The sequence below is a fragment of the Hypanus sabinus genome, chromosome 1, assembly GCF_030144855.1.
Source record: "Hypanus sabinus isolate sHypSab1 chromosome 1, sHypSab1.hap1, whole genome shotgun sequence".
Classification (NCBI taxonomy): domain Eukaryota; kingdom Metazoa; phylum Chordata; class Chondrichthyes; order Myliobatiformes; family Dasyatidae; genus Hypanus; species Hypanus sabinus.
The window spans coordinates 177,127,862-177,154,544 of record NC_082706.1 but is presented as its reverse complement, the minus strand read 5'-3'; the positions used below and the strand labels follow the sequence as shown (position 1 = coordinate 177,154,544).

Genomic DNA, 26,683 nt, shown 5'->3' with positions numbered 1-26,683 from the left:
TGACTGTGGGGCAGTAACTGTTCTTGAACTTGGTGGTGTGAGTCCTGAGGCTCTTGTACCTTCTACCTAATGGCAGCAGTGAGAAAAGGGCATAGCCTGGGTGGTGATGATCTCTGATGATAGATGCTGTTTTCCTATGACAGTGTTTCATGTAGATGCGCTCAGAGGTTGGGGAGGCCTTTACCCATGATGTTCGGGGCTGAATCTAACACCTATTGTAGAACTTTCTGTTCAAAGGCAGTAGTGTTTCCATACCAGGCCAATCAGCCAATCAATACTGAGACTCGTTTCCAATAAGCTTTTGTTGGAATGGAGCAAACCAGATCAGAAACTATATATATCCAAAACTTTGTCCATCTTCACTTTAAAACCAAGTTCATTACAACATCAATCATCAAGTCAATATATGGAATATACTTGTGTTATGTACATATTCCAGCTCGAAGTCATCTCTCACTGAAGTATATGACAAATAGACCATTAAAAATTTCGAAGACAAAGTACATCTGCCAGCCTGTAGATCAAATTCCATAGCTTATTGGCCACCACCCAATGAAAGGGGACAACAATGATAAAATTCATTGCTGTCTCAGGCACCTTTTTCTATCTAAGATAAATAGCAATCAACTTAAATTTGGCAAGTGTGTCATGGTCTACTGAGCCAAAACAAAGAGTAGGCACTCAGATTTTCCTCTAGCTCTGAACACCTGAGTGGAAGAGAAAGAGATGACAACATCTACCCTCTGGGACCTAGAAAGTTGTAAAGATTATTAATAGTTACAATGTTGGTGAAGACATTTTTAATTGCCGCCCTCCGCCAACTGTACCACTAGTCCTGCACATTAGACAAGCTGTAACCCAAATTCCAGCATTCATCTCCGTCAATTATAATGCCTAAGTTAAATTCACATAATCTCATACACTTACCAAAGCTACGAAACTCACACTCATGTACCATTCTGCACAGCTTCTTCACTCATCTCACAAAAAAAATGTACTTTTCTCTCCTTTCCAAAAGGTAATACAAATTCATTGCTGGGAGCAGGAGAATGACAGTAGCAACCCTATAGTCACTGGTTCGCTGGCCTAAAGGAAGGTGTGCTGGTGATTGCTGGAGCATGACTATGAGGCTGAAGTAATTGCGAGTAAAATTATATTAATCTCCTGTTCACTTTGTAGCTCTTCCGCATCCAACAAGCCCCTATAATTTGATAGTCCCAGCCACTGAGTACTAAAGAAACAAATAAGTCACAACCAATTACTCAATTTAACTCTTGCAGTAAGCAGATCAGATACCAGCACTCCACAGGCTCTAGAGTTCTATTTACATAGAGGATCTGTACAAAATGAGCCAGTGCAATGGATTGAGGGCAGGATTGGTCATTCATGTTGGGACTTTTCATACAATGAGGTGGCATGAAGTTATATTCAGAAGACTCAGGTGAGGATGTGACAGATAAAGTCTGAAATTTGTGCCCAACATAAATAAAATGCATGGAGTTCAGCTCCCTAACAGTGTCTTGGCTGGATTTTATCCCTTTCAATAAGACTATAAGACCATACGATATAGGAGCAGAATTAGGCCATTTGGCCCATCAAGTCCGCTCTGCCATTTCATCATGGCTGATCCACTTGTCCTCTCAGCCCAATCTCCTGCCTTCTCCCCAGATTCATTCATGCCCTGACCAATCAAGAACCTATCAACCTCTGCCTTAAGTATATGTAACAACTTGGCCTCCACAGCTGCCTGTGGCAACTAATTCCACGGAATCATAATATGGATGTTGTGGCTTGCTTCAGACTCAGATTAATCACAAGAACATTGGTGATTATAATGAAATGTTCTGTTTTCACTCACAACCAATACACCCAAGGATTGAATTGACTTTATTTCTTACATCCTTCATATACATGAGAAGTAAAAATCTTTACGTTACTTCTCTGTCTAAATGTGCAATGTGCAATGTGTAAGTTATAATACAACAGGACAGTCAATTAAGCATCAAAATACAACTGTATCAGCATGAATTAATCAGCCTGATAGCCTGTGTAAGAAGCTGTTCCAGAGCCTGTTAATCCTGGTTTTATGCTGCGGTACTGTTTCCCGGATAGCAGATGGTTTGTGGTTGGAGTGACTCGGGTCCCCAACGATCCTTCGGGCAATTTTTACACATCTGTCTCTGTAAATGTCCTGAATAGTGGGAATTCACATCTACAGATGTGCTGGGCCGTCGGCATCACGCTCTGCAGAGTTCTGCGACTGAGGGAGGTACAGTTCCCATACCAGGCAGTGATGCAGCCAGTCAGGATGCTCTCAATTGTGCCTCTGTAGAAATTCCTTAGGATATGGGGATTCATACCAACCTTGTGCTGGGAGCAACCCGTAAGTGTTGCCACACATTCTGGTACCAATATAGCATGCCCATAATGTTCAATACAACAGCAGCACAACACCTAACACAAGCAACAACAACAGAAGAAAACAAGACTCAACAGCAAATAAGCCCCTTTCCCATCCTCCAGATTTGATCCCTCATTTCAACACTATAGATCGAGCAATCATTCACTATCAGATTTCTGAGGTTTCAGCTTCATTTGCAGTTCAGGTACAACTCTACCCAATCTATGAGAACTGCAGGCAAACTCTACAGCCCACATATTATAGTTCAAATGGGCTTCATTTTGGGAGCAATGACAAGGCAGAGATGTGTTCTCCAATATATTACTTGGATTGCTGAGATACTACATCAGAATTCACTGAGGCAACAATCAGGTGTCCAAAAATTTGGAAAGTGGGACCAAATTGATCAGTTATTACAAGCAGCTGCCACATATTACATTTGAGCTGTTTATACTTTCCACCTAAGTAGAAAGAGATCTTGGCTTATTCTGACTTTTTTTTGCTAACAGGGGTGTTTTAACGTTAATCCTAAAATAAGGTTTAAATTAAAATATAGGGATGCTGAGAACACTTAGTAGACCTCTTCATGGTCTGCGTTAAAAGAAAACACAACTAGGAATAGGATGCGGGAAATAAAAACATGCAGAAACTAATTGAAACCTGTGTTATGTGGAGAACATGAGACAAATAAATGACTAACCATTTACAAAGAAGCTTCTTTGCTGTGCAACTGTTAAATTTCAAGATTTCTTAAGGCAGATGAAAACACAGAAATTATCATCAGTTCCTATAACTGACTCGAGAAAGAAATTCACTCAATTGATCGAGACTTGTTGCAGTTTATATGCTATTGATCCCTCTCCACCAACTACCATAACCTATTCAGTCCATTCAGTCGTCCCTCAAACAGAACGGCAGAGGAGATTCTTTCACACTGAAGTTTGTTATTAAAAATAAACCATCTGATCAGTTTTTATTCTATCCCAACTTTGCTAAGTGTTCTCCACACAAAGTTCCAACTGTGGATTTCAAGTCCCAATTGCTAACGTGCAGTCCTGATTTTGTGCTGGAAGACTGAAATTGGGACTAATTAAATAAAACAGGAAAGGCACACCAGAACAGAGCAGCAACCAATCTCAACTGATGGTAGGTACACACTGTACTACTGCAGATGCATCCTTTGTTTTTAGAGGAACTGTTAAGAGGGCAATCAGAGGGAGGAAATGAGTTGCATATAAGGCCACCCTGAACTTTTCAGTTCAAAGTGGGATCTATATGTCTGGTTTTCAGATTGAATAATTCACTTGTGACTTGTTTCTGGGTTTGTTAAGTCCTAAATCATGGGAATTCTTTAGAATGTTGCCAAAAGCCTTAGTAGTTTCCATTTAATTTGCAGAATCCTTTTTTAACATTCTAATATGGACCTTGCCTGTTACCATGGCAATGGAACACTTCACCATTTCAAACTGACATTGTAATCTGTGTTGCATAACAAAAGTCTGTGGCAACCATGGCAACAGAACACTTCAACCTTTTAAAACTAGTACAGTGTCCTAACCTTTATTATATTAGAAGGACTGCTGTAAACAGATAGGACCAAGGAGTTTAAAAATCAGAACCTGACCAAATCACAGAACTTTTGCTGATCCTCATAAAAGTAACGTTTCTTCCTGAAGATACAACTATGAAGGGTGCTCTTTTTAAAATGAAGATGTTAATCTTGGTCTACATCAAAACTGCATTATTGTTTTATCTTGAATGAGTGTGGAGGTTTGTTGCAGTCTTCCATCCTTACTTTTATGTTTTTCATCTTTAAAATTTTTTACCAAGGTATTTAATCTGGTTTTTGGAAGGAAATCATGATCCCACATAACTTTGTTTTAAAATTATCTGGTAATACAAGGTCTCATCAATCTTATCATTCATTTCTACATATAGTTTATACAAGATTATGTCAAACATAATTTCAAATTATATTGAATTCAAGATTGCATTTGAGTCTGGTTGCCACTAACCTGTTAAGCAACAAATCCTGAGAATTATTTCCCTTTTAATCTTGATTTAATTAGAGACCTTAAAGGCAATTATGACAGAATAATTAGGCAATATCACATTAATTAAACTATTCAAAAATCAATAGAAATATATAGTGGAGCTTGATTCATTATATTCTATTACATTTACATCAAGACAAAATTACTTATTTAGTAGTAAAACTATATTTCAATAAACAGCCAAAGATCCATTATAAGCATGTCTCAGTCTGAATCCAAGTCAAAGTCCCAGTTTCCTGGAGGATGGAGACTGAAGAAGATGGTCTGTTTTGGGATTAGGGGACTGTGTATGTGGAAGGGATGAATGGGGCTTGTTTTGCTGTTGTTGTTTGGTTACTCGTGTGTTCTGTGTTGTTCTGCCAAGCATTGTGGGCATAAATGTATAGCGACACTTGCAGGTGCCCTCTCGAGTGTGTTGATTGTTAACACAAATAATGCATTTTACTGTATGTTTCAATGTATGCATTATAAATAAACTTGAATCTTAAATTGGGAAAAAGTGTATTCTAGTCTGATTATGGTTCACTTGAGAGGTAGGTTTTGTGATCACCAGACTGAAGACAAGGCACTAGGATATGCTCCTGCACTTCTGTGAGCAAGCCAAGAGAAAGGTCATAGAGGGAATACAAAGACTGTTCCATTTCCTTCAAAGATTTTTATGTTGTGATTTATAAAAGTTCTGGAAATAGGAGATAAAAGCACATCTGACCGAGCATAACAGCACAAAACAGGTCAAGTGACAAGTCATCCAGGAGAGTACTGATCTAACGTTGGTACTCTAAGGTAGGTTGACCCTCTTGGTTCACACAAAACTACACTGTACCATCTCCTGCCGAAGGGTCTCAGCCTGAATCATCAGCTGTATTTTTTCCATAGGTGCTGGCTGGCCTGCAGAGTTCCTCCAGCATCTTGTGTGTGTTGCTTGGATTTCCAAAATCAGCAGATTTTCTCCTGTTTATACCATCTCCTCCTTGTGTGGACACTTTAAGAACCACTTGTCGTTCTATCCAAGACATGGGGGAATTGAACTGTTTGGAATCCACACTGCATAATTTATCTTATTTTATAATCAATTTCGATTGAATTTAACGTTTTAACCTTAAATGTTACGAAGGATGGTATTTATTTTCTTAGGTCTATGCTGGTTCTAAAGGGAGCAATGCCATTCTCCCTTTCCCTATTTTCTCTGTAAGGAATTTGTATGTTCTTGACGTAGGTTCCCTCCCACATTCCAAAGATGTACGGGTTAATAAGTTGCGGGCACCCTATGTTGTTGGCTCCAGAAGCATAGCAGCGCATGGTCTCTCTCTCTCTCACACACACACACTATATATATATATAGAAAGATATTTTTTTCTTTTTTTCCACCCCTTATAAGATGGTGTGTATGTATATTTTTCCATCAATCTCGGGTCCTCTACCAGAGGCCTGGGGACTTGAGGGGTCGGCGCAGTACCCCTGATGTTCCTAGTAGTTCACACTTCTGGACGCAGATCTTAGATGTTGTTCCCAAGATTTTTTGGAGCTATTCTCCCAGTCCAGGTGACACAGCTCCAAGTGCTCCTATCATCACTGGGATTACTCTGGCTTTAACCTTCCACATCCTTTCTATCTGCTCTTTCAAGCCCTGGTATTTCTCCAGCTTCTCATATTCATATTCATATTCTCATATTCTTTCTTCCTCATGTTACTGTCATTTGGGATTGCTACATCTATTACTATTGCTTTGTTTAGTATTACAATGTCTGGTTGGTTGGCCAGTACCTGCTTAGCTGTCTGTATTTGGAAGACTCATAGGGTCCTAGCTCTGTCATTCTCCACTACCTGCTCCTACCTTCTTGGGCGTTTTGGTGTTTCCCACTTGGACTTGGGATTGTCCAATCTATATTCAGCGCATATATACTGTACACATACACACATGTAAATGAACTTAAATAAGTAGTGTAAAAAGAGAGCAGAAAATGAAAAAAAAGTGTGGTTGTGTATGTGTGTATTTGGCATGTGTGTATTTCACATGAGATGTGAGAGAAAACTGGACTACCTGGAGAAAAACCACATGATCTTGGGAAGGGAATGCAAAGTTTATTTGGACCGCACCTGAGGTCAGGATTGAACCTAAATTCCTGGAGGTGCAAGACAGCACTTTCTCACCTTGTTAACCCTAATATAACAGCTGGCATTAGGATTTAACTGAATTTCCAAGCTAGTGAATCCCTGAGGCATTTCAGGGAATTTGTGGATTGGGGGTCCCAAATCTCTTTCTTCATTGCTGAATGTCAATAAAAAGAACATAACAATGTTGCATTCTTGCTTGCTGTACTTTATCCATCCATCTGAATATAATTATAGGAAACATACATATGTAAATACATACAAATAGTGCTACGCATAAACGATTACAAATGCCAGCTTCTATACTGAAGGGTTTTATGGTGTTTGTGGAGATGCTGCATACACTGTGAACTCTTTACTTCCATTTTTATGACAGTTCAATCTCTCTTTTTTCCATAAAAGACTGCACATGAATAGTGCAGGAGAGCTTTCTAATGTCTGGACCTTGAATAACACTGAGAAGGTCAAGACAGCAGAAAGGAATAAAGCACAGTGAAATCCAAGGTTTTCTGTTACTTCATGGATTATAATATTATTTTCATTTTGTTTTACACATCCTATTAGCTAACCGGTATCATAACATCACCAACAGCGGTTCAGGTTCAATCTTGCAGACACCTTGGCCGAGAAAGTGCACCAGGACCTTTGCTTCCCTAGGAAGCTGAAGAAATTTGGCATATCCCCTTTGATTCTCACCAATTTTTACAGCTACACCATGAAAAGCATCTAATCCAGATGCACTACAACTTGGTATGGCAGCTACTGTGCCTCAGACTGCAAGAAACTAAAAAGAGATATGGACATAGCTTAGCACATCAGATAACCCAATCTCCCCTCTCTGGACTGTGTATTTTTTTGCTGCCTCAATAAAGCAGCCAACACAATCAAATACTCCACCCACCCCAGGCATTGTTTTTCACTGTCTCTCCCATCAGGCAGAAGATTCAAAAGCCTGAAGGGATGTATCACCAAGCTCTAGGACGGCTTCTGTCCTGCTGTTATGACTATTGAACAGTCTATTAGTTCAATAAGGTGGACTCCTGACCTCATAATCCACTTCATTACGACCCTCCCCTTTATTGTCTGCCTGCACTGCACTTTCTATGTAACTAACACTTTATTCTGCATCTTCTACTTATTGTTTTCCTTTGTATTACTTTGGTATACTGCTGTGATTAATTGATCTCTTTCTGAGTTCACAGGAAATGTTCGCCAAATCTTTCTGCATTCTCTGGTAATGCTGCACAACCCTTTCTGCGCTAATGCTGAATTGGTGAAATTGACGAACTCAGAATGGGTGCATGAAGCAGCACCAATGCAGTTGTCAATTTCTGCCCAGGCAACGTAGAGCACCTCTAGTGGGTCTCTTCACACGAATGTTTGGAATTAGTTAATTGTCTACAGCCACTGTGCTTACCTGCATTACTTACTGTACAGAAAAATTTATGAAAGAGCATCCGGAATCTGCAGGATTTCTGAGAGTATGTCTGCAAAAATGTGCTTCAACTTGCCATTGGCCTTGCATTGAATAGCTCATCATGTATGTCATGACACATCAATGAGGAGATGGTACCCATGCCATCCACCATCCTTACAGGACAATCATTTCTAGCAAGCACTGCCAAACTGCAGGCCTGCACCTCTAAGGTACCGCTGTGATTTATGTGACCTGCGGTTTTCTCAAACCTTTTTGTTCTAAGTGATAAATAGAAGCTGATGTTTCTCGAAGCTGTCTGTAAGTTTGCACGTTCTCCCCGTGATTGCATGGGTTTCCTCCAGGTACTCTGGTTTTTTTCCCACTGTCCAAAGACGTACTGGTCGATAGGTTAATTTGTAAATTGTCCTGTGATTAAGCAATGTTTGCTGGGCAGAAGGGCTGGAAGAGCCTTTTCTGCACTGCATCTCAATAAATAAATAAATAAACTCTTAAAAGTATAAGGAAGTCCCATACTGTATCATTACCCTTTTTTAACCTCAGTGCTGGATCACTGATTCACACAGAGTTCAGTATCTTGAATGTCAAAGTTTATGGGAAGTTAAAATGTAAATTCAGGGCAGATTAGAAGCTTCTTATATCTAACTGTGACTTTGTTAGGTGATAATCAAGGTTCAATTGCATATGTTGATGCAGGATAATTAAAACAACTCAGAAATAAGTACAACGTTCTGTCCAATAAAAATGTCAATAATCAGTTATGTAATGTAGTTGTACACTTCGAATACTATGAGTAATACAGCGTTTTCTATTCGTTGAATAATTCATGACGAATAATGTTTTACTGCAATAAGTTGCTACAAATCATTGCAACAGCAGAGTTGATAACACGCACACATTGTAAGATATGAGTCACAAGGAGGTGGTTACCTACATTAGTGTTCATCAACCAAAGGGCAAACCCAGATTGCAGGAATACCCTATCTGCACTCTATATGCTTTCTAGTAGTACAGGTTCTCTGGTAACGTGAAAATCTCAGGGAGGGCACTGCTCTCTAGTTTATCCAATCGGCTATCAGATAACATTTAAAAAACCATAAATGTGCCAATAAGAAAAAGTGATGAAAACATTTCCTATCTGTAATTGGTTTATTTCATTTCTGGCTTTTAACAACCACACATGGCAGGTGGTTGGTTTCTGAAAGCAAATAAAATCACTTAGGCAAAAGAATATTTGTTGTTTTCTTGGGGGCAGGACACAGTTAAAGTAGCAATACAATTGTTTTGCTTTCCATTGTGTAGGAGCAGTGGATGTTCACGGGCTCTTGCTGCATGACATCGCACTGAGGTGGTCGGCGGATCGCAGCCCGAGAGCACCGGGACCGGGACCGAACTCGTGCCGTTACCGAGCAACGGCCACCGCGGCCAGTCGTGTGCAAGGGTAACTCGGCGCCGTCCCCCCTCAGGCCGGAGATGAAGTGTTTTGAAAGAGGCGGCGAGAAATGAGGAAGCGCTGCTCTAAAGAGGAAAAGAGAAAAAGAAGAAAGGGGAAGGCCTTCACGTGTAGGCCGTGCCTGGCCCTGTCGCCCATGGGCTTTCTCAGATAAGGCGCCGCCGGCATCCGAGGAAGCAGCAGGGGAAAAAAAAAATCCCATCAGGAGGCAGCGCACCCAAGATGGGACTAGGAGGAAGCGGCTGCGTCCAGGTGTCGGCGACTGCGATTGACGACGGCTCGAGTTCATTCGAAAAACGGGATACCTGAAGCTGTAGCAGCGCGAAGGTAAGCTGCTTTGTGGTGGCTGTGTATGTACGAGCTGACCGCCACTGGACGGCCCGGTTTCCTCGGCCCCTCTCACCCTTCGATGTTAAGTGCCCACTTCAGCCCTTTGCTTGCCGTTTTGCTATCGCTGTTGTTTTTGCATTGTTTCCCCAGCGCCGTGTTTTCCGAGGGTCCGTTCAGTTCCCGGTTCAATGGCAGTATGTTACCAGTACCAGTTACCGGTGCTGCCTCTCGACAGGCCGGTACCCAAGCACGTCCTGAGCCGTCGGGGGGCCATCAGCTTCAGCTCCAGCTCGTCCCTCTTCGGCTGCGCCAACCCGAGACTCCTGTCACAGGTAAGCGGAGACCGCCCTCAACTTGCGCCCAGCGCCGTATGTTTTTCCACCAAGTTGTTTCACATCATGATTCTTGCTCACTTGTTCCTACACCATGCTCTCCTCGTAATGCCTGCGAAGTTTACAGTAATTCATTTCTTCTGAACTCACATTTGCTATGTTGGTGAAAAATCAATGGTACATGGCTTCTATCACTCTTTTCGGACGTATTGTATATCTGATTAAATGAATCCGATCATAGTTGTTTTTGTTGCCTTTACTATAAGCTTCTTTGACTCCGCGCCCAATTTGCGTGTGTATTCTCAAAGCATCGGTATGAGTAAGTGCAAATTGTGTGGAGGCATAATACAGTCTATTCGTATTGCGTTCTTGTGAACACGTTCAGAGGGTTGGCGATTTGGTGCATTTGTTGCCTATCTCTGTGTCTGAAAAGACTGTAGTAGGCTTACTGCTCAGTATTGAGAATTGTCCTGCAAAGCTCCATTACAGGGAATTCAATGAACTTTGATTCAACAGTGGTGAAGACTTAGCGATAAGTGGCCCAATTGTGATGTGTGAATACAGTGGAGTTAATATGTCAACTCTGAACATAGCCTTGTCAGCAGTGTACTGGGCCACTTTGTCTTGTAGATGGTAGTAAGACTTGAATGATTCAATATAAACTCATCACTGAATATCTGATCTCTGGCCCACCTTTGTAGCCATAATAGCTTTGTGACCAGTTAGGTTCAATTTCTGGTCAGTGTTGCACTCCAGGATAATTTTCTTGTGAATAGCCTTTGCCTGATATTTGATACTTAACAGATCAAACCTAAATATCCTCCAAGTACTGCAAGAAAAGTGTAATGTCAGAAGCTAGAACCTTTTCAGTATTTTTTTTGTTTCTTTTAGATAGATATGGGGTTCACTGCAGTTCCTGTAACACTGTCCTGTTTGAGAATAGCAAGCTCGGTACTATATGGCATTTTGCCATTTTTGCATTCTGTGTATTTTGGACAGAAATAGGTGTTTACTCTGGCTCGCACCTGGTTAATCACTTGTAATGGGTGTTGGGTTGCAGCTTGTATTACTCAGTAGTGACTGCAATAACAAATGTATTCAAAATGTAAATTATACTTCATTAGGTCAAATTTATGTTGTTAATCCAGAATAAATGGTGTGATATAGCACAATGTAGGCCCAAAAATTCCAGTCTACTCTACCGCAGAGAGACACCAATGAAACTGATTGTCTGTTCTGAGACTGGTTTACAGGGCAAGCATTTATGGTTTACTAGAATGTTCTATCATGCCTTAGAAGGCAGAAATGATGTTGGTGCAGGGTTTATGGTAGGTTTGAACCATACATTTGGGGTGGAATTGGAATCCAGTCTGTGACTGATCATGAGGGCATGGTTTGGGGGAGGCATGCCCAAGTTATTTGCTTAGCATTTTAGGATGGAGTCCATTAAAGTTTGGAGTTCATTCCACTTTCCTTTAAACCTATCGAATGTTGAGAGGCCTAGATAGAGTGGACATGGAGAGAATGTTTCCTATAGTGAGGTACTCTGAGACTAGAGGGCACAGCCTCTGAATAAAAGGACATCACTTTAGAACTGAGAATGGGGAGGAGTTTATTGAGCCAGAGGGTGGTGAATCTGTGGATTTCATTGCCACATATGGTTGTGGAGACCAAGTATTTGGGTATATTTAAAGTGGAGGTTGATTGGTTCTTAATTAGTAAGGTGGGTTAAAGGTTTAGAGGAGAAAGCAGGGGAATGGGGTTGAGCGGGCTAATAAATCAGCCACAATGGAATGGCAGAGCAGACTTGATGAGTTGAATGGTCCAATTCCACTACTATGTTTTATTGTCTTATGAATTTGCTCACTTCTTCCTCATTGCTTCCTTGCTATACGTATCTTACCTAATTGGTGCAGCACTAGTCAGTTTTTATTTCATGTAAAACTGAAGTCAAACACTCTTAGTATTTGCATTGCTCTGTAATCACCTTGAAACTATTTTTCTCACTAATTTCACTAATTTTATATACAGTATGCTTATAATTGGTTTTGAACATCACAAAAGGCTTTTTGACCTATTTATCTATGCAATCAGGTACTAGTCTATACTAATCTCATTTTGTACTTGGCTTGTAGCCTTTTGTCTCTTGAAAATTCAAATACTTGTACAGTTAATGATTTTTGTTAGAATTTCAGAATTAGGTTTATTATTACTGGCAATTGTGAAATTTGTTTTGCAGCTGCAATACATTACAATACATGATGATAAAAAACTATAAATTACTATCATCATCATCATCATCATTGTGTCATGTCATATGACATAGGTGATCATGGTCTTGACCATGATTGTTCTTGGCAAATTTTTCTACAGATGTGGTTTGCCATTTCTGCCTTCTGGGAGCGTCAACTCGTACAACCATCCACCATGTACTCCCATGGCTTCCCACGACCTTGATCAGGTGGCAGATCCTGTGCAGTGGGCCCACCATACCAGACAGTGATGCAACCATGATATGTTTGTAGAAATTTGTGAGAATCTTTACTGACATACTAAGTCTCCTCAAACCACCGTTCCATCTGACAAGGGTTGGCAACAGTATGTCAAATATCTTGGGAGGAAGGGGATATTCTCTCCTTGACCACTTTTGAATCTTCTATCCCACAGCTTTTAAATGTGTCCTGTGGTTTTAGATGCTTCTTCCATAAGGAAAAGTTTCTTATAATCTATTTGTACTCTTCAGTCTGGATCTCTCTTAACTTCCAATCTAAGGAAAACAAACCTAATCTATCCAGTATCTTCTCCTAATTTAACATCTTGTTAAATTTCTACTGTCATAACATAACATGACTTGCTGGTCTTGTTTTCTACGTTTTTGTCTTGTCAAATATCCTACATCTTCACGTCCTGTTACCTTCTGGGATCTGTGAATTTGGCACCCAAGTCTCTACAATTTTGCTTCTTGCCATCTATTACGCATTTCTATATTTCCTAAATGCTTGTCTTTTTTAATTAAGTTCCATTTTCTGCTTTTGATGTCCACCTAATTATTTAAGTTCAAGTTTATTGTCATGGCCATACAAACCCATGGAATAAATGTCAAAAAATTGAATTTTATTGCTATATTAGCATAATTTATTACAAACATGGCAAACTTAAATTGCGTAAGTTAATTAGCATTAATTATAGAGAACTTCCACGACAAGATAGACGGGACATTAGTGCAATAGAAGCATTTAATCTGATGTAGAAATAGGCTTTTTCAGCTTGGCTCAAAGACCTGATGGCAGTGGGAAAGGTGTATTGAAAGGTGAGGTGTGAGTTTTCAGGTTCCTGTATCTGCTGCTATCTAGGCAGGAATGCAAAGAGTGTGGCCCATATGGTAGGCATCCTTAATGATGGATGTAGTCTTCCTGAGACATTGAGTGTTTGCATATACCCTCACTCAGCCGATGAAACTGGCTGATTGAGTCTGCCCCTCCCTGTAACCTCTTGCATACCTATACATTGCAGTTTTCATGCCAGGTCATGATGCAGTCAGTTGGAAAGCTTTCTATTCTACATTGGTAGATGTTTGTTGGTCTTCAGTAACATGCCAAGTCTCCTTAGATTCTTGCACACCATTTTAATGGTTGCATATATGTTCTGAGCCGAGGGCAGATCATCTGAAGTATTGTCATCCAAAAACGTAAAAATGTTCACTCTCTGAAAAACAGTGTTAGTTCACCTGACTTCCTCTTTGTAATGTCCACTATCAGTTCCTTGGTTTTGCTAATGTTGAGCTCAATATTATGATACCACTAAGCAGTTGATATATCTCACTCCTGTATCACTGTGATTCTGCCAGCAAGAGTGGTGTCATTAGCAAATTTTGTAGATGGTGTTGGAGCAATGCTTAATCACACACTTGCAGTTAGTGTGGTATATCATCTGTGGTTTGCAACCTTCCTCCTTGTATTAATCATGTTGCTGCTGTCTCCATAGATCCTGAAGTTTGCAGGATAGGACAATGAGATGATTAATAAGACAATGTAGGATACTTGCAAAGAAGATACAAAATATTAAGAGCAATATGTACCCCATAACTGTGCTGGTGCATAACATTCTTGCTGTTTCATTCTGTAATATGATGACATCATAGATTACTGGAATAGTAGTAGAGCTGGTTTTGTGTTGAAATCATCAGTAAAATATGCATGACATTCTTAGCAGTAATGGATTGGAGCATATTATCTACAAGCTTTAACATAAGCATTTGGATCTAAATATTGATAAGTTCCATGAAAAACCAGAGAGCTAGGCATATTAAAACCATAAACACAGATCCTACAGACGCTGGAGATTTTGAGCAGCACACAAAATGCTGGAGGAACTTGACAAGTCAGGCAGCATCTATGAAGAAAAATAAACGTTTGATGTTTCAGGTCAAGACACTTCATCAGGATTGGAAAGGAAGAGGCAGAAACTAGAATAAGGTGGGGGAAGGGGATTGAGTACAAGATGGAAGGTGATAGCTGAGACCAGGTGATGTGGGGGATGATGGGTGGGGAAGAGTATGAAGATGGGAGGTGATAGGTGGAAGAGGTAAACGGCTGAAGGAGGAATCAAATAGACAACAGTGGTCCATGGAAGAAAGGTGGAAAGGCACTAGATGGAGGAGATAGGCAAATGAATAGAAGAGAAGGGGTCAGAGGGGAACCAGAATGGGGAGTGGAGAAAGTGAGTGGGAGGGGAGGGAGGATAAGAAGTAATCAGAAATTAGACAAATCTGTGCTCATGCCATCAGATTGGAGGCAACCGAGATGGAATACAAGGGGTTGCTCCTTCGAACTGAGTATGGCCTCATCGTGGCAGTAGAGGAGGCTATGGACAGACATGGCAGAATGGGAAGTTGAATTGAAGTACGTGGCTAATGCAGGATCTTGAATCTTTGTGACAGACGAGCAAAGGTGCTGGACAAAGCAGTCCTCCAATCTCTGTTTGGTTTCATAATTGTAGCAGGGGCTACACTGGATGCAATAGATTACTCTGACGGTGACATCTATGACTGACTGTGACAGGAAGGTGGTATCTATTAAAATCGCCTACTGAACAAGAAGGCACAGCACTCCCCCCCCCCCCCCCCCCCCCCCCCCATATTAACTGCGTTTTTCAGGAGCACCATTGAGAACATCCTGACACGTTGCATTTCCTTCTGGTATGGGAGCAGTTGAACATTGGACCAGAAGTCCCAAAGGACTGTGAGGACTGAGAGGATCATAGGAGTCTTCCTACCATCCATCAGGGACATTTATCAGGAGTGCTGCTTATGCAAGGCCCTCAATATTAAGGATCCCACCTAACCATCCAACATCCTCTTTGACTTTCTACAATCAGGCAGGAGACAATGATGCATAAGAACAAGAACAGTCAGGATGAGAAACAGTTTCTTACTCCAGGCTATAAGATTTCTGAACTCCCTGCTGCATCATATTTGAAGTGTCACTGGTTAATCTGTTCCATACTTTACAGAATTTAATATAAATTTGTTATTTATGTCTGATTCATCTGTGGATTTTATCCTTCGTAAGTTATTGTTTGTTATATGTACTACTGTGCTTTACACCAAGGTTAGGAGAAATATTGTCTTGCTTTTATAGACTTTATATAGTTATGTACACTTTATATATGTATATAGTTAAATGATGATAGACTACTTGACTTGACAGACTCGCAGGTGAAGGGTTGCCTTACCTGGAAGGTTACTTTGAAGCCCTGAACGGTGTTCAAGGGGGAGTTGTAAGGAGAGATGTAGCACTTGTCACACTTGTAAGGATAAGTGCCAGGAGGGATTAGGAGTAGACATGAGCAGTGTGAGATATTGGAACTATGAGGATGGTGGCAGTGGATGGGAGATCTCCAGAAGTGGTGAGTTTGGTGTTGGCACAGGGGACAACAGCCTGGTGCTTCTCAGTGGTAAGAAGTGGTATGTTGAGGGTTGCTGTCTTGCCTCAGCAATGTAGATGTCATTTTGCCATATCAGAACAATACCCCTCGTTATCAGATTTGATGGTGAGGTTGTGATTGGTGCAGAGTGAGTAGAGGGCAGTTCATTCAGAGGAAGTGAGATCCAAATAAAACTGAGGAGCGCTGAAGTTGAGATGTTTAATCTCTCAACAGCAGTTAGAGATAAAAAGATCCAAAGTTGGCAGAAGAGTGGAGTGGTGTGTCCAAGAAGAAGAGGGTTGAAGATAGGAGAAAGGGACATCAGTGGGGCTGGGGTATCCTTTCCAAAGAAGTGGCCTCTGAGATAGAGGCAACAGAAGAGGAGCCAGCAAGGTGAAGGTGGATGCGGAATTCATTAAGGTGTTGGCGCAGGAGAACAAATAGAAAGGCTCTTCCTTAGGAGAAAGCTTTCTGCCTCTGAGGGGAAAATAGAAGAAAATCATGAAGATGCAGCAGGGATTAAAGCTGCAGTCAGGGGATGGTAGAGGCTAGAGGGGAGGGTTGGGGTACTCAGGGAAAGTGGTGTAGGAGGAGACTGGCAGTTCAGAGGAATGAAGGGGGGGGGAGGTGAAGGGAAGAGGGGTTAGTGGTAAATAGTGATGGAAGAAAATGAGATGTAGCACCCAACTGCAGTAAGGGTCTTGGCCTGGAGTTCCTCAGGGCTGAGATCAGAGCTGGAGGTGGTGGGGAGGCCACCAATTCCAACCAGTTGCCAATGTGAAAACTGTTTTTTATTATTGCCTTGTGTGCATCTCTCCCACAAGCTAATTTTGAATCCAGTTTCTCAATTTCCTGAAATCAGACTGAAATGCTGACTAGTTGTCTTTCCAGTTTTGCTTAACTTGTTGAGTTTTTTTTTAATTGCTTTCTGTTTTTAATCAATTTCTCCCTGGATCTTGTTGGCTCTTGTCAATAACATTATTAAAATCCATTTTGCTTTCATCAGATGTGCACAGATTGTTACTTCCTCAAAATAAATTAGTTGTTAACCTTGGGTTAACAAATCCCTTAATAATTGACCTTCAACTTAAGCCTCTCTGAATGTTGATTTTATATTGTCCCTCAGCTTTTTTTTTCCATAATAACTGTCCTATTGCAACATTAGACTGAATGAACAGTAATTTAGTGTATCCTTATTTTATACCTTTACATTCTTTTAAGTATTAGCAATCTTCCAGTTCTTTGACAATATACTTGCTGAATTGAATTTGGAAAATTGTTATCAGAGCCTTAAAGTTTATTTTTATGGATCTTGCATATATTTTATTTAGACATAGCTATAAAATTAGATAAATTGCTACAGACGCTTAATAGGCTGGCTGGTGGCACAGTGACATTAGTGCTGGACTCCAGAGTGAAGGTTCCTGGATTCGAACCCAGTCAGGCTGCTTCCAGACACGCTTTTCATCCGTGCTGGGTTGAATATCGAGCTTGTAACTTGGCCTCGTAAAAAAAAAATGAAAGCAACTGTGCTCTGAAAAGGATATGGGGGAGCACTCTCAGAATCTTTCCTCCAAGGCAACCACTTGGGGGGGGGGGGGGGGAGTGGTCGCTGAAGGTCTGGCAGAGTATGGCACACAAAAATAAATGCTTAATATGCCATAATTTGATAGTTTGTTTTTTAAATGTTACCCATTCTTTCTCTAAAATACCAGTATCTTCCAGAGTATTCATTTAAACCCATACATATCTTCTATCCCCCACTTACTATTATTTTGAGCTCTTAAAATGTTTCATTCTTGCTTTCTTCCTTGTATTTATTAAACATCCTATTGTATTAATGCACTTTTCTATGCAATTTCTTTGTCATGGTACATTTTAAACTAGAATAGACTTTCCACATTCTTTTTGTATTTGTGAATTGCTTCTGTCCTGTTTTATCCTACCCTTTGTATACCTTCACAGTTGTGGGTGTAAAGTTCCCCAGTTTTAGGAATTACTTATCTAGGGCCCTTACTATTTCCCTCTGGAATGTCTCTTGCTGTCTGACATGATTTGATCTTTAGATAGCCATCTCAAGCTACTTTTTACTAAATCCTATTGTGGTCTACCCAATTTTGAAGTAAATCTAAATACATATTCTCTCTCTAAGTATACCAAATCTAATTGGATTGTGGATTCAGATGAAAAATAAAAAAGCTGCAGATGCTAGAAATTCTAAAATAATGACAAAATTGCTGGATATACCCAGTAAATTGGGCTGCATCTGTGGAAGGAGAAGCAGAATTGGTGTTTCAGATTGAAGGTTTGTTTCAGGTTGAAGGTTTGATAGTTGAGATTGCTGTGGGATTGGAAGTTAAAATTGTCATCTGAGATTTCATAAATATTTCACTTGATATATATCACAAAAATAAAAGGAAGAATTGGATATGGATTATGTAAAAATGAGGGTGGAAATTAGCAGCAAATGGTAATTGAAATTTTGAAACTATACAAATGCAGGAAGCTTCCTTGAACAGTATATTAGTGCATCTACAAGGGAGGAATAAAGGAGGAGCTGACTCGCATAGACTATGAACACAGACTATATGGTGGGACATTTGAGGAATAGTGAAAGACTTTCAAAGAGATTTTTCAGTTAAACAAATTTCAGTTAAAAGCAAGGACAGTAAGTGAAGTGAAATACCGGCTTAGGTTAACTAAGGAAATAAAAGAAGGCATCAAACTAAAAGTTCAGGCATACAAACTCAGTCAATAATTACAAAGTAGTGGGAAATTGAAAGATTAGAAAAACTGTAACGCAACAAAAGAAAATTTTGATAGTTTATTATAGTAAACTAGCACAGTATTAAAAACAGTGAAATATTTTTATGATAAAGCAGAAAAGGGTAGCTAAAGTGAATGCAAGTCCCTTGGAGGATAGAAGGGGAATTAATATTGGGTAAAGTGGAAGTGACTGAAGCCTTGAATATCTACCGTAGATTCCGGACTACAGAGCGCACCTGATTAAAAGCCGCAAGCTCTAATTTTAGAAAGAAAATCAATTTTGTACTTGTACAAGCCGCACTGGATTTTAAGCCGCAGGTGTCCCACGTTGTAATATGAGATATTTACACAGAAAGATATTACATGTGAGGATTTTTTAACTTTTAATTAAATCCGTATGGTAACATAAACAAATATATATTGCAAATGCTTTTTTTCGAACAGTGCCTGTGACACAGCTACTTTTAAATGTACATGCATATCGGTAACACACAAATTACGTTGCGTATACTTTTTTACTGAACAGTGCACGAACAACATTCCAGTATCTCCTAACGACTGGTAAAAAAAATATATATACTGCAGCCAACCAGGAAAAGTTATTGATTGCCTTCTTCATCTTCCTCCTGCGCACTAAAACCATCAAAGTCCTCTTCTTCAGTGTCCGAATTGAATAAAACCTTAGGATCTCGTCACTCACTTCAGTCTCTTCGTTGTCGCTCTCACTTGAGCACACGCGGTCCTCTTCATCACGCAGCAGTCCAGCCTTTCGAAACCTGCTGGTGATGGTGGATGTTGTGACACGGCTCCACGCATTTAGGATCCACTGGCAGATTTGAGTTAAAGATGCTCTTCGCATGCGTCCTGTTTTGGTAAAGGATTTCTCACCGCTCGTCATCCAAGCCTCCCACTCAACGCGCAGCGCCACTTTAAATGCCCGGTTCATGCTGATGTCCAGTGGCTGCAAATACTTCGTGGTGCCCCCAGGAATCACAGCTGGAATTGAGTTTGTACTCTTGATGGCAGCTTTCACTGAACTTTCATTGTCAGCCACTTAAAAAATCACCATCGGTGGAAGCTTTAGTTCGGATGCTGTGCAGCTCAGAACACAAGTGAAATGCGTTCTCTCATGGCCACTTGTTTTCAGTGTGATGGACGAGTCACCTTTTTTATTAACAGTCCGAGTGAGAGGCAGGTCAAACGTCAAAGGTACTTCATCCATATTTATGATATCATCTGGCCCGATGGAATTCTCCGCTATCTTTGTTTGAGTGAATGTGCGGAAGTTAGCAAGTTTTTCCTCGTGGTCGGGAGGGAGCTGCTGACACAGAGTCGTGCGTACCCTGACGGACAGGCCTTTTCGTCTCATAAATCTAAAACACCATGATGGCCCACCTCTAAAATCTTCGATTTTCACTTTGGTGGCGATTGCTTTCGCCTTCAGTCTGATCTGCACGGTGGAAACACTGCGGCCACCTGCTCTCTGTGTGTTAACCCAGTCTTCAAGAAAGTTTTCAAGTTCGGGCCATCTGCTATGATTACCTCTGAAAGCTTTTGTTGTCTTTTTGCATTGACTCAGTTCTTCACGCTGGCGTCTCCACCATCTCAACATCGATTCATTTATGCCAAGATTATGTGCAGCAGCTCGATTTCCTTCTTCAACCGCCAGATTGATCGCCTTTAACTTAAAAGCTGCATCATATGCTTTTCTTCGAGTGTTTTCCATGTCGATGAGGGTGAGTACAAATGACTGATTTACAATAATTTAATTGTGAAAGTGCGCTTGATTTACCGTACAATTTCATTGGACCTCTGTGAACTACTCATCAATTTTATTGGTCTACTGTTATGAGGGAAAATGTTTTTGGCGGCATGAAAAAAAAACATGCATTAGCTGCACCGTAGTATAGGCCGCAGTGTTCAAAGCGTGGGAAAAAGGTTGCGGCTTATAGTCCGGAATTTACGGTACTATGTTTTGGTGTTCATGGCAATGCTATGAACGTGATGGGAGGTGAGGACCTACATTAAAGAAGTATAGTGAGCAAACTAATAAGCTAAAAGCTCGACAAGTCCCCTGGTCCTGATGTGATCCATCTGGGATACTGAAAGAAATTGTGGCAGTTATAGTAGACACATTTGTGATAATTTGGCTAAATTCTCTGTAATCAATGGGGCAGATTGCAAGATAGTGAATGCTAGGCTAATATTTAAAAATGATGTAGGCAAAAGGCAAGTAAACTTGACTACTGGTAGTGGTATTCTGTTAGTTCTGGCTTGAAAATGATGAATATAATCCAACTCTGTTTTTGATCCATTAACTAGTTCTATCCATGCTACAGTGTTACTACTATCTCCATGAATGCTTAAATTGTGGAGTGTTTTTTTTCCTCTCTCAAGGCACTCATTACATTCAAATTCAAATTCCAGATACAGGTCGACCACCTTGAATCAGGCAATCAGTAATCTGGTTCCACCACTCGTTTGGACATAATTTCCGCCAGCCTGATTTCAAATTTCCTGTATCGCCATGCCAACCCGTCGCCATTGTTTTGGTATGGTGGCACCATTAGCAGAATTAGCTGTTGGCACGGTCTTTAAAAGAAGCAAGTTGTTCCACTGTTGTTCTGAATTTGTTTTTATAACCTGTGCTTATCTAGCCCCAGTCATGTCTCCATTGCTTCTTATGGTGTAAAGCGCAAACACCATATGTTATCTATACAAGATAAAGGTAGAAGTTCTGAAAGAAAACTTGACAGTGGTGTGTCTGTGAAAAGCATATGACATTTGGCTCTTCCACTGTTTATGATGTAAAGAAACAAAAAGAAAAGTTGCTCCAATTCTTTGCTGACAGTGAATCAAACAAACAGATGTGCATAAGGAAAACAATGCAAGATGGAAGATGTTCACAATGAGATAAAGTTTTCATATAAACACTTTGTGTCAGGAGAAGTGGTGAAAGAACAAGTAAATTTATTTCATGAAGAATTAGGACTAGATTATGAGTGTGATTATAATGAGGGATGGCTTCAGCATTTCTAGCAGGGGCATGGCAGAACATTTTGTGTAGTGTCAGCAGACCAAGGAAGCAGCTGTTGAGTTTGAGTTTGCTAAATGAGTTTCTGATGAAAATTTAAGTCCCGAACAGGTGTACAATGTGGATGAAATTGCTTTACTGGCATTATACTCCAGGGCGAACAGTGGCTACAGAGGATGCTGAATCACCAACAAGTTATAAAGCATCAAAAATCATGTCATTGTGTTGGGCTGCTCTAACACTGTAGAAACCCACAGGTGTAAGTTTACATCTCAGAGCTATCAAAGGTATGAAGCAGTTTCCAATAATTTACTGTGCTAATGAAAAAGGATTATCCTCGGGTGAGGTGATCATCCAGTGGGTTAGTGGTGTTTATTTATTTAATTCCAATCTAACTACCAGTGATTCAGCAAAATCAGTAATCTGGCACTACACAGGTCCCAATCATTCTTGAATTGCGGTGGTCAACCTGTACTCCTAATTTAGCCTGGTAGTTACACTCTCAAGCTTTTAACAGGTTTGTGATAATATTTAAAAAATGGTTTACTCTGCCTAATCATTTGTTTTTAATTACCCTAGAATCAATTCCTTCATACTTTATTTTGGTGTTTTCCTGACATCTCGTCTGCAATTCATTCTTTTGCTGTCTTTTCTGCTCTCTGCACCCTCTTGGAGCAATATAGACCATAGTCATATACAGACAGTTCCCGGGTTGCGAGCGGTTCCGTTCCTAAGTCCATCTTTAAGTCGGATTTTTATATAAGTCGGAACAGGTACATCCGGTATTATTTAGCATCAGTTAGTCAAATGTTTGTCTTAGTATATAGTATATATTTTACCTTTCTGTGCATATAAAACGCTTAAGGAACGTATGTATTTCAATAATTAAACCACTGCGTTGCTTAGTAATAATTGTAGCTTTCATCGGGGCAGGGCCTTTCACATGCTCCATTATTCTCACTTTATCATTTACCTGTATCCTTTAAAGATGTTTCGATTATTGACCAGCTGTAGCCTTAAGCTTTTCCAATGACCAATGGCATTTCACCTCTTTCCAATCACTTTATTATTTCCACTTTATTTTCAATTGCGATCATTTTTCATCAATGGAACAGAAAACTGGACTTCTTGTTCTATTGCTGAGGAACAGTGAACTGCCTGATTGGCCTATCAGATTTCTCTTTAGGAACTATTTGACTTGATCAATATTTCTGATCTGGCTATTGTTCACAATCGTACTTAATAAAAAAAAACAGCAGCAGCTGCAGGCGGCAGGTCACTCCGGGTCCTAAAGTCCACCCGCACTAAGATAGGTTAAATAGGACAAGTGGGGGTGGTGTTGACTGGAAAAGGGGGATCAGGGTGAATCTTGCTAAGAAATATTTAAGCCAAATACAAAGCTACACATTCATCGTAGTGTTAACGGTAACGACTTAAAATGGTGGACAGTGTCATGATCCAACTTAAAATGGTGGATGGCGTTGTGATCCGACTTAAAATGGTGAACTGCGTTCTCCTCCCTCCGTTCATAAGTACGAGTTGTCTGTAAGTCGGGTGTTCGTAACTCGATTTTTAAAAATATATTAAGCCAATGCTGTGATGGCATGATGCAAACATTTTTAGCATTGTTTGATTAGTATTTCAATAATATTTAAAACGTAAGCGCCATGCATATTTAAGTAGTTGAACAATCAGCATTTTTCAACCCCGACCAGTGACTTGCTGTATGAATGCATTTTTGTAAAATGGTTTGACCGTTATGAAAAATTGCTTTTTGGAGCCAGTGTATTATTTTTACTGTACCTGAGTAATATTCAAAACTGGTGCTTGTGATTCACATAACCAAGCACTAAAGGTACTAAAATAGAGGCGCATGAAGTGTAGAACAAAATGTAAGAACTACAGTACATTCTTAAAATAAAATTTGGAGAAGATAGTGATATTTATTATCCATTTACATCTCTAAAACTAATTCAAAAAACATCAAGTCCTATTAGCTCTACTGCTAATAGATTAACATCCATTCTCTGCCATTTTTATTCAGCTTTTGTTTTTTTTTTAATTTAGTGATTCCTGTCAGTTGTTTCAAGCCATTATCTCCAGGTTTATTTCAAGAATGTACTTGTTACATTTTGCTTTACACTTCATGCACCTCTATTTTAGTGACTTTCAGTATTGATATCATAGAATTGATTAAACGTACAATCTCCCACTCATTGGAGATCTGTGGTGGTGTTCAGCAAGGATTGGTGCTGGGTCCTCTGTTTGCAATATAAATGTAACACTTACCCAACAGGCTGGTATATGTCTAGGGGAAAAGGAGATCCAGCCACTCACCAACCCCACCTCCCATACACGCAGGTGCTGTGGGAATCAAGTTTATGCCGCGCGCACACACCATATCAAACTCACACCAGACACCGTTATGAAATACACTTTAAAGATTTTACTAAAACTAAAAGAGTACTATGCAATACAATATATATGAAAGAAAATAAAGCAAAAGGCGCCAACTTATCAAAGTTCAGTCAGTTTAGTGCACATCGTTGGAGCTCAACCATCAAACCATTCAACCCCTCCTCACTTTCCTCTGACCCCCGGTGGTCGACCGAGCAGTGCAGCGCAAGTCCACCTTCCTCGGCGTCTTCTTCCCGACTCCCCTGTAAAAACCGCGAAAACCCCCAAGCTCCCAGCCTCACCAGACAAAATAACATTCCCCATTGGTTAACAAATGAATACAATCCCCATATCGGCAAGTCTAAAGCTAAACAACTGCGAGAAACACATCAGACAAAGAAGCATTCCTACTCTTAACAAACCAAAAAAGCCATTTTGAGTAACATACACAGGTCATTGTACATAAATGAAAGTGGTTTGATGACATAAAAACTGGCAAAGTTGTAAATGGTCAGGAAGGTTGAGAAAGGAATACAACAGGATATATATAGGTCAGCTGGAAATGTGTAAGAAATGGCAGATGGAGCTTAATCTGGACAGTCTGGATACTTTTAGTCACTAATCTAAATCAAGCAAAACTACTCAGTTAATAATTTCAAATAATTTCTTCATTTATTTTGTTAATGGCCTTTTAATTGGCCAGTTATGTTTCTTTTTTTTAAAGAAAAGGCTTGTAACAAATGCATGAAAACTCCAATCATGTCAAAATGCTTTTCCTTTAAAATTAGTTTCACAAGAAGGCTGGAAATGTAGTTTTATTGCTTTCTGTTTATTTTCTTGTGTTATGCATGCCTCAATAAAATATTTTCAACTTTGCATGATTTCTATTTTTGTTGCAGGCCTGTTTGCACTCAGTCATACTGTATGTTGTGCTTGAGAAAATGTACTGAAAAATTCCAGCATGAAAATTTTAAGAATGCTGTTTGTTCCAGTAGAGGGCATGTAGTGTTTTTTAAATAACAAAATAAATGTGAGATTTTGGTTGAAGTGATAGCAGTATACACTTGTTAGTTTCCTCTGATTATTTTTAACACCACAGGGTACTTTTGGTTCATGAAAATTGCAAAATATTGAGTTCCAGACATGCAGTTAATGATGGTTGTTTGAGGGATGTGTGTCAGTTTCGGAGGTTTTGTATTTCAATGTAGATCTTAAAGAATAATGTTTAATGTTAGTAACAAAATTTTGCTGTGCCAAGTACTTTCACTTTTGGACAGTAAATGGACGGTTCACTAAAGAACTAGTCTTGTGGAAAATCTTTAGGTTTATTTCAGCAAGAAAATACTTCATGATTTTAATACTTTAAAAAAGCTTTTGTCATTATGTTTTTCTTTGTCAATTTTTTTGCCATACATTTCTATTATTGAAAGTACTTTGGATTATTGACCCAAGTAATGGTGCTGGGCATCTGCTTTTAAATAAATATTGCATACAAAATTTGTGCAACCTAATTAATTTTCTGTATGTTAGTTTCTGGTTTTATTTTCATAATGAGATGCCAATTATTCCACATTATAGAAACTTGTATTGGCAATTATAAATATGAGATTTTGCAGATGCTGGAAAAATAGAGTAACACATACAAATTGCTGGAGGCAATTAGATTTAATAATGGCTACATATATAGTGAAGGCCAATTCCAAATCTGAGTATCGGTTATTACTGTAACTTCCAGCATCTGAAGTGGACCTGGTCAAGCTCACTGTGAAGCAGCTTATCCTTGAACACAGTTGGTTTAACCTCAGTGGTTGAAAACTTGGAAACGTTGATCCAGTGCAGAATTAATAGTCATAGAATTATGGAGAGTGAGAGAGAGAGAGCACAGAAATGAGTCCTTTGGCTCAGTAGGTCCATAACAGACATCATTTATACTAATCCTACACAATTTCCAAAAAGAAAATGCTCACAGGGTCTAGCAGTGTCTGTGAAAACCTTGTATGAATCAAGAGCCTGCACCAGGATTGCATGAAACAGGAAAGATAACAGTGTATGTGGGATAGAGCTGGTAAGTAGTGGGTGATGGGAAAGGTATGATGGTATATGGAGGAAAGCGAAAGAACTAGTGCAAGTCAGCTCACGTTGAGAATGTGTTGTACTAAATTAATCTGATGCTAATGATGGTATAGAGTGCCTTGAAAAAGTATTCAGTCCCCACAACTATTTTCACATTTTATTGTATCATTTTCAAAATTTAAAATGTTATTGGAGCAGGAGTAGGTTTTTTTTTTGAGCTAATCTACAAAACACTGAGCATCCTGTGAAATAAAAAGAAAAATTCCAAACCCTGACAACAGTATACTAAAAACCAAAATTGTGAGGCCGAAAAAATATTCATCCCTTTTGTAATAACTAGGCTAACTTTCCTTGGGTGTAATACTGTATGT

At 39.7% G+C, this 26,683-nt stretch overlaps 2 protein-coding genes across 6 annotated transcripts in view; one reads left to right on the top strand and one right to left on the bottom strand.

Moving 5' to 3' along the window:
• Nucleotides 1-9,962, bottom strand: part of LOC132400698 (uncharacterized) — a 44,834-nt gene extending 34,872 nt beyond the window's left edge. Inside the window, exons 1-3 of one of the 4 annotated variants that reach the window (XM_059981956.1) lie at nucleotides 9,761-9,779; nucleotides 6,607-6,724; nucleotides 4,417-4,474 (exon numbers count right to left, since the gene is read on the bottom strand). The gene's annotated coding sequence lies outside the window, so the exon portion shown is untranslated. Of the gene's footprint in view, nucleotides 1-4,416; nucleotides 4,475-6,606; nucleotides 6,725-9,760 lie in introns of all 4 variants that reach the window. The other 3 variants (XM_059981937.1, XM_059981967.1, XM_059981946.1) reach the window with 3 other exon arrangements.
• Nucleotides 6,763-26,683, top strand: part of pde7a (phosphodiesterase 7A) — a 134,194-nt gene continuing 114,273 nt past the window's right edge. The window contains exons 1-2 of one of the 2 annotated variants that reach the window (XM_059981988.1): nucleotides 6,763-9,782; nucleotides 9,936-10,117. In XM_059981988.1, coding sequence (XP_059837971.1) covers nucleotides 9,974-10,117 — 144 coding nt within the window. In that variant the 5' untranslated portion in view covers nucleotides 6,763-9,782; nucleotides 9,936-9,973. Of the gene's footprint in view, nucleotides 10,118-26,683 lie in introns of both variants that reach the window. The other variant, XM_059981998.1, reaches the window with a different exon arrangement.